Source organism: Natator depressus, chromosome 4 (genome assembly GCF_965152275.1).
Source record: "Natator depressus isolate rNatDep1 chromosome 4, rNatDep2.hap1, whole genome shotgun sequence".
NCBI lineage: Eukaryota > Metazoa > Chordata > Testudines > Cheloniidae > Natator > Natator depressus.
In genome coordinates this window covers 102,625,792-102,634,629 of record NC_134237.1, presented here as the reverse complement: position 1 = coordinate 102,634,629, position 8,838 = coordinate 102,625,792, and the positions used below count along the sequence as shown (strand labels likewise).

General features: G+C 54.7%; 1 protein-coding gene across 7 annotated transcripts in view; it reads left to right on the top strand.

The window, feature by feature from the left end:
- The first annotated feature begins 1,732 nt into the window (after positions 1 to 1,732).
- The window catches only part of PCDH7 (protocadherin 7), a 603,373-nt gene continuing 596,267 nt past the window's right edge, over positions 1,733 to 8,838 (top strand). For 3 of the 7 annotated variants that reach the window (XM_074951571.1, XM_074951573.1, XM_074951572.1), the window contains exon 1: positions 1,733 to 6,840. In XM_074951571.1, the coding sequence (XP_074807672.1) occupies positions 3,676 to 6,840 (3,165 nt within the window). In that variant the 5' untranslated portion in view covers positions 1,733 to 3,675. The remainder of the gene's footprint in view (positions 6,841 to 8,838) is intronic. The other 4 variants (XM_074951569.1, XM_074951570.1, XM_074951568.1 and 1 more) reach the window with 4 other exon arrangements.

Here is an 8,838-nt window from a genome sequence, read left to right as displayed (position 1 = left end):
GGGAGGGGGGCCGTTACCTCTGCTCCGAAAGAGGAACCAGTCCGCTGTGAAGGACGTTGCGCTCCCGAGCAGGCAGGCTTTGCACACTCGGAAACATTGCACGTGCAGGGGGAGGAGAGAGAGAGGCTGCATGGGGGAATAAGGCACGTTGTGTGTGCGTGTCTCTGTGTGTGCATAGGGCAGGCTGCACCGGGCAAGAGAAAGAACCCGCTTATTCGTTTGAAACCCAGGCTTCCCCGCAAACCAGACCGCGGGAGCAGTGTGCCCGTGAGACAGGGGAGCTCTGAAGACACGATCACGATGCGGCGGGGGGGGGGGGGGGGAGTTGTGCTGTGCAAATGTTTCCACACACAAGGAAGCCGAGTAAAGTTTATGGCGGGGAGGTTAAAAGGTTTTTCGCCTCACCCCTCCCACAAGGGAACGCATTAAGTTTTCCGGCTGCGTTTAAAAGCAGGGAGGGAGGCAGCGGCGGATGGAAATATGTAGCATGTGCCGGGACCAGGGCAATGCAGCGTGCCGCCGGTATTCCGATTGGGACGGCGGGATTAGTGTGGACACGATTCCTCCTCCCGGACAGCGAGGGGGAATTTCGAGACAGTCAAGTTGCTTGGCAAATATAATGGGGATTTCGTATTAATCCCACTTAACCCTATGCGAAGATGCCGAGCTCCTGGAGCCCCCTCCCGCAGCCCGGACTGCGGCGGTGAGCACTGAGCCTGCGCCAAGCTGGGCTTTCTAGCTGATGCTGCAGATATCAAGCTGAGCGGCTCCCGGCTTCAGCACAGCGGGAGGAGGAGTCCCAGAGCTGGGCCAGCCAGTGAGAGACGCAGGAGCTGTAGCGTCCACCTACACAGGAAAACGACTCCTCTCTAGCCCTGGCACGGCAGGGAGTGGGGAACACTCAGGCACTCATTCCCCAGCTCACACTCCGCAGATACACATACTGTCCCTGTGTGTGCCTACAGTTCGCACAGGCAAGAGGTGGAAACCTCGCTTTCTCCTCCCCACATGAAATAGACAGCAAGCTAGATTCACTGTGATCATTGGTCTGAATCATCTGAGCACATCCGGCTGCTTTAGCTCAAATGTGCCATCGGCATAAAGAAAGACGTTTGGACATATTTGTCTGCATGTTTTTCTTTAAAAATAAAAACCGCTGGGGCTTGTTCTGAACGTCTGTGCAAGTGAGTGACTGGGAAAGCGGGATTCCCCACTGTCTGCCCCATGCCTTCGTGCCCTGGTCCGTTCTCTCCCACCAGCCTGAGTCTCTCTCGCTGCTCGATTGCATGCGAATGGAAGGGACAAGTCTGAGAGTCAGACATCAACCAAAAGAGCAGAGGCATGCACATGCCATGGGCCATTAAGTGGCACAAAGTCAAAAGAAGGAGAAAGTGAACTAGGGACGCAAAAATAAGCAAAGTTGTGTCGAGGTCTTTCACATTAAAGTTTATTTCTTACCTACCCTGGTAGGTGACACTACGTTTTAGCAATCACTGAAGCAGCAAGTCCCTATTCGGAAATACATCTATTACTTCTTACATGTGTTTATTTACCTAACCCTCCCCCACCCTTCGCACACACATTCTCTCTTTCTCTGAGGGTCCAATTTTCCCAAGAAACACACAGATGCCGTTGAAAATGGGCATTCAAATCACTGAAAGACGCACAATAAAGACAAAACCCCCAGCACTGGGGAACAGTCCAGCGAAAGCCTGAGCTCTCTCATGCACTCCCCTTTCCTCCCTGGAGTTTGATCCTGTTACCGTCACTGCAGCTCATCATCTGTCTCAGAGAAGCACCAGCGGACAGAAAAGGTGGGAATCTATGCAAAATGAGTTGTTTGACCAACATGATGCCACAAAATGCCGTCACCAGCGCACCCAGGGGCTCTAAAATAAAAGGAAGAACAACAATGTGCTTAACAATAATTGATCACTGAAGAGTCACAAGGTGGTGGTGGCGGCTTGAGGGGGGAGGAAATCACAGGAGACCATGGGTTAGAGAGAGCAACAGCAGCAGCGCTGTGGTGTGTACCAAGGATGGGCTTGAAGACTGGGCTGGTGTTTTGCGATCAGCAGCTATCCCACTTGCAGCTGCAGAGGGTAAGGCTGGGCTTTCTGGAGTGCAGCGCTTGGCTCGTCCTCCCTCCCTCCCTCTTTCGGCGTGTGTAGCGCAGGCGGCTCTGCTGCTGCAGCGTCAGGGAAGAGCCGCCGAGAGAGGCTCCAGCAGCTCTCACCACTTTGGGCAAACTTGCTGGTTTACTGCTTTTTTTCCGAGCGGGAAGCGGCGCCTCACTCGCCGTTCAACATTTTAAAGCAGAAGCCGCTTTGCTGCGAAAGCGCCTGAACCACACTTCTCTGAAAGGCACAAGATTTCACCCGCCGAGGCGGTGGGGTTCAGAGAAGACAATTGACTGGTATCGTTTTCTTTGCAAAGAGGACTGCATTTTTATAAATCGCACCGCGGCTCTCCTCCCCGCCCCTTTGCCATTCCGCTTATATGGATGTAATTCAGAATCTGTTAATTCACGTGGGGGATCCAGTTACATCTCGTTCCGCTCCGGGTATATTAACGAGAGAGCAAAGCAATAATCGCCTTTGGACACATAGCCTTGTTGCTAACCTTTGAACTGAAAGGATCAAGTTCAGCTCTGGTTACCTGCATTGGGACGGAAAGGAAGAGAGAGAGAGAGAGAGAGAGAGACTGACTGCAATCTCATTTGTGAATCGCTCTCACAGTGCTGCAGATCCAGATTGCTATAACACATGCAGTGCAAATGCAGGTAAGGCACACACACAAACTGCGGATGCAAAAACAAACTTGGGACTCTTGTGTGTGTGTGTGTATGTGCATTGCTCCAGCTTTGGAAATTTTGGGCAAACGGCTTCTGCAGTTTTTGTAGCGTTGCTTTGTGACTAATGACCTTGCGCAGAGTTGTTAAAAAAAAATCCTCTACGGAGAAAGAACTGAACATTTTAGGCGATCTGTGAAGATGGATTTGGGTGCTTTTCTGCTAACCGAAGGGGATTTTCTGTGGACTGCTCTGTGATACAGGGGGTTCTCGCCTACCCACTGTACAGCTACCGATATTATTGGGGATTTTTTTTATTTTGATCAGTTATTTAATTGTATTTTTTGCCCATTGCTAAGAGGATTGGGAGTTTTCCGGACACAACTCCTTTGAATAAGGCGATTCACATTTTTTTCCCTGTGCGTGCAGAGTGGGGAAAGAAAAGAGCTAATGCCTTAGTCGTAAACGGCTGAGAGAGACAGAGGGAGAAGAGTGTGAATTGTACTTAACTCTAGGAGCAAAGAAGGCGACCTGGGGAGGGGGGGCTTCGAATACCGCCGTGCTGCTCCTGCTTTTATTACAAACCTTGCAAAGTGATTACAGTAAAACCAGAGAGGAGGAGCAGGAAAATCCCGTCCTATCTGTTGAGATGAATCTTTAAAAAGCAAAATACACTGTCCCATCAACTGTAAGCATATTGCAACTGGAAGGAAGGGAGGAGAGGAGCCAACACTAGGGTTTTGATCACCGATTGCACCAGTTATGAGGCAATAAGTTTCCCGGAAGAGAAGGATTTTATAATTGATCATCCGCACGCTGAGCATTTCTGTTGGCTTGTCGGGGGAGTTGGTGGGAGAGAGGAGGGGGTTTTTGGTGAGAAGAAGATGAGGAAGATGCGGACTCTCTTTGGCTTTGTGCATTGCTGCTGCTGCTGCTTCTTGCTCCTGCTGCCTCCGCCGCTCTGGGTCAGCCTGGCCGCGGCCAAGCAGCTGCTGAGGTACCGGCTGGCCGAGGAAGGACCTGCCGACATCCGCATAGGCAACGTGGCTTCGGATCTGGGCATCGTGACTGGCTCTGGAGAGGTGACATTCAGCCTGGAGTCGGGCTCCGACTACCTGAAGATCGATAACATGACCGGGGAGCTGAGCACCACAGAGCGGCGCATAGACCGCGAGAAGCTGCCGCAGTGCCAGATGATCTTCGATGAGAACGAGTGCTTCCTGGACTTCGAGGTCTCGGTGATCGGCCCTTCGCAGAGCTGGGTGGACCTCTTCGAGGGCCGGGTCATCATCCTGGACATCAACGACAACACCCCCACCTTCCCCTCGCCCGTCCTCACCCTTACCGTGGAGGAGAACCGGCCCGTAGGGACCCTGTATCTCCTCCCCACCGCCACCGACAGAGACTTCGGCCGCAACGGCATCGAGCGCTACGAGCTGCTGCAAGAGCCCGGCGGGGACGGGGGCAGACGCGGAGGAGGGGGGTCGGCTTCTGCCGCTGAGAGCGCCCTCTACCCCGGCGGCAGTAAGAGGAGGCAGGAGCCGGACGGGGCGGCCCGCAGCAGCGTGTTCGAGCTGCAGGTGGCCGACACCCCTGACGGGGAGAAGCAGCCGCAGCTGATTGTCAAAGGGGCGCTGGACCGAGAGCAGAGGGACTCCTATGAACTGAGCCTGAGGGTGCGGGACGGCGGCGACCCGGCCCGCTCCTCCCAGGCCATCCTAAGGGTGCTGATCACCGACGTGAACGACAACAGCCCCCGCTTTGAGAAGAGCGTCTACGAGGCGGACCTGGCGGAGAACAGCAGCCCCGGGACCCCCATCCTGCAGCTGCGGGCCGCCGACCTGGACGTGGGGGTGAACGGGCAGATCGAGTACGTCTTCGGGGCGGCCACCGAGTCGGTGCGGCGCCTGCTGCGTCTGGACGAGACCTCGGGCTGGCTCAGCGTCTTGCACCGCATCGACCGGGAGGAGGTGAACCAGCTCCGCTTCACCGTCATGGCCCGGGACCGGGGCCAGCCGCCCAAGACCGACAAGGCCACGGTGGTGCTGAACATCCGCGACGAGAACGACAACGTGCCCACCATTGACATCCGCAAGATCGGCCGCATCCCGCTGCGGGACGGGGTGGCCAGCGTGGCCGAGGACGTGCTGGTGGACACCCCCATCGCCCTGGTGCAGGTGTCCGACCGCGACCAGGGCGAGAACGGCGTGGTGACCTGCACGGTGGTAGGGGACGTGCCCTTCCAGCTCAAGCCGGCCAGCGAGGGCGAGGGGGAGCCCCAGAACAAGCGCAAGTACTTCCTGCACACCTCGGCCCCGCTCGACTACGAGGCCGTCCGTGAATACAACGTGGTGATCGTGGCCGTGGACTCGGGCAGCCCCAGCCTGTCCAGCAACAACTCGCTGTTGGTGCGGGTGGCGGACACCAACGACAACCCGCCGGTGTTCGGCCAGGCCGTGCTGGAGGTCTCCTTCCCGGAGAACAACTCGCCCGGGGAGAGGGTGGCCACGGTGGCGGCCACGGACGCGGACAGCGGCAAGAACGCCGAGATCTTCTACTCGCTGGAGCCCTCGCCCCTCTCCTCGGAGGCGCCCGGCGGCATCTTCAGCATCGACCCGGACACCGGGGACGTGCTGGTGCAGGCGGTGCTGGACCGCGAGCAGCGCGACACCTACGAGTTCCAGGTGACGGCCCGGGACAAGGGGGCGCCGGCCCTGCAGGGCTCCACCACGGTGGTGGTGCGGGTGGCCGACCGCAACGACAACGAGCCGCGCTTCATGCAGGACGTGTTCACCTTCTACGTGAAGGAGAACCTGCAGCCCAACAGCCCCGTGGGCATGGTGACCGTGATGGACTCCGACCGGGGCCGCAACGCCGAGCTCAGCCTCTCCATCCAGCCCGGGGAGCAGGACCAGGCCGCCGGCATCTTCTCCATCGAGAACGACACCGGCACCATCTACTCCACCGTCTCCTTCGACCGGGAGCAGCAGACCAGCTACACCTTCAAGGTCAAGGCGCTGGACGGAGGGGAGCCGCCCCGCTCGGCCACCGCCACAGTCAATCTTTTCGTGATGGACGAGAACGACAACCCGCCCGCCGTCACTTTCCCCAGCAACAGCTCCTACACCGTGCTGCCCCCCTCCAGCAACCTGCGCACCGTGGTGGCCACCGTGCTGGCCACCGACGCGGACACGGGCCTCAACGCCGACCTCAACTTCAGCATCGTCGGGGGCAACCCCTTCAAGCTCTTCGAGATCGACCCGGCCAGCGGCGTGGTGTCCTTGGTAGGCAAGCTGGCCCCCAAGCACTACGGCCTGCACCGCCTGGTGGTGCAGGTGAACGACAGCGGCCAGCCGCCCCAGTCCACCACCGCCTTGCTCCACGTCTTCGTCAACGAGAGCCTCTCCAACGCCACCGTGGTGGAGAGCCAGGTGGCCCGCAGCCTGCACACGCCCCTGGCCCAGGACATCGCCGGCGACCCCAGCTACGAGCTGAGCAAGCAGCGGCTCAGCATCGTCATCGGGGTGGTGGCCGGCATCATGACGGTGATCCTGCTCATCCTGGTGGTGGTCATGGCCCGGTACTGCCGTTCCAAGGGCAAGCACGGCTACGAGGCGGGCAAGAAAGACCACGAGGACTTTTTCACCCCGCAGCAGCACGACAAGGCCAAGAAGCCCAAGAAGGACAAGAAAGGCAAGAAGGGCAAGCAGCCTCTCTACAGCAGCATCGTCACCGTGGAGGCCTCCAAGCCCAACGGGCAGCGCTACGACAGCGTCAACGAGAAGCTCTCCGACAGCCCCAGCATGGGCCGATACCGCTCGGTCAACGGCGGCCCGGGCAGCCCGGACCTGGCCAGGCATTACAAATCCAGCTCGCCGCTCCCCACTGTCCAGCTTCACCCGCAGTCCCCCACCGCTGGGAAAAAGCACCAGGCCGTGCAGGAACTGCCCCCGGCCAATACTTTTGTAGGGGCAGGAGACAACATCTCCATTGGATCGGATCACTGCTCCGAGTACAGCTGTCAGGCCAGCAGCAAGTACAGCAAGCAGGTAAGGGTGCTGGGGTCACCCCCTAATTACTTCCAACCGCGCTTCCACACAGCCAGCCCTCCCGACCCCCAGCAAGTAAGTGAGGGAGTTGGGGACCCTCCCAGTTACACACACACAGAGGCAGCCCACTAGCCAGCACCAAGTGTTGTAAGCTAGCGAGAGAGTCAGGGGATCCTCTTGGTACTCTCCCCTACTCCTCCCTGCAGGCAGCCAGCGTAGCCAGCTCCAAGTACAGCTGGTAAGTAAGGAAACCAAAGACACCCCATACCCTCCCTCACCCCATACAGCCTGCCAGCTAACTGGCAGTAAGTAATGAGCAGATAGAGGAGTCGGGGACTCGCCACTAACATTACTCCTCCTCCTCCCATGCCTCACAAACACAGGAGGCAGCCTGTAGCAAATACAGATTATGAGAGTGAGGGCAGAGGGCCCCCTCCCTCCAAACCAGCAATCGAGTAAATCCCTAGAAGGGAACCTGAGACGTCCTTATCAGCCCCCAGCGCACACATCCAGCCAGCAACAAGCACAACGTGGGAGCTGCAGACATTCTCCCCGTCACCACACCGCCTTCAAGCCACAGATAACCAGCCAGTAGTAAGCACAACAAGCAGTTAAGGGAAACGGAGACATCCCCATTACCCACTGCCACCAACCACCACACTCCACACATACTCAGCCAGCCACCAGAGTCCCTTTGAAACAGGCAGCCTTCAGTGTCTTTCTTTCAGAGGGAGGTGCATCCACTAGACAACAAGGTTCCATTGAGAGAGAGAGAATTCTTTCCTGCCACCCAGGCAGCAGGGTCCTACTGAGAGAGGGAGCTGTCCTCTGACTTCATTCACACCCTCTATGGCTTTGTGTGTATATGTATATGAATTTGCAGCCAAGATGTTAAAAGGTTGGGGGATCTAATTACGGGTCATTCATTAAGATTCAGATCTCTCTATAATATATGTGCCTGATTGTGATCGCGCTTATATATTTTTCTTTATACCACTAATATCATTGATTTCAGAAGATTGACTCTTGATAAGTGCAAGTGAGCTAAGAATTAGCTCCTACTTCTATAATATTTTAACTGGTTTGGAGGATATTATACTAAATTCATAAGGCCCCAGTTGTGCCACCCTCACACTGAGTGGTATGTGAATGTCAGTAGCAGTGGTACTGACTTCTGTGGTATCCCCAACTCAGTAAAATATTTCTGAACTTAAGGGTGATACAAGGGACTGATTCTGATCTTAGTTACATTGATGTGAATCAGTCATTGAAGTCAATGGAGTTCTGCCAGTATAAAAGAAAGATACCAGGGTAAGTCACAGCGCCAAATTGGTGTGACATAGTGGAGAATCAGGCCATTATTACAATTCAAACCTATATTTTTATTTTGTAAAGCATATGTTTAATTTTGAACTGAGATCATTTTCCTTGACTTACTTTGTTGGGAGCTTATATGCTGACAAAAATGTTTTGCAGTTGGTACTGTCATGGGGGGAGATCTGCATAAGATGAACATTATGAAAGTTTTCGCAGCTACTATGCACATTATGCAAGATACTATAGATAAATGAATGCAGATTTATGCAAATATGGTGCCAAGTCTGGAGCATGGAAAATCTGAAAAATTTGACAAAAAATGCTTTCTTTCCCACATATTAACATGCAGATATGGTACACAACTACATTTTTATACTTTGAGATGTCTGTTAGTATACTGAAATTGACTTTTATAATATGCAACCAGTATTTGCATTCTGCATGGTGGAATAAAATATTGTAAGTAGAAGTGAATTTCATGAGCCATTCATTCTTTCAGCTGAGCTACAAAACTGGTGTGATTGATGTAGTATTAGCTAATATTTGTGTCTGTGTGTTGTTTTACTAGTCATACTAATGTCTTACAGAACATTTGACATAGTCGTTTCTTGGAAAAACATTTCATTAACTTTCTCCCACGGAGACTATTATAAATTTACCTTTTAAAATATTGCCTATATA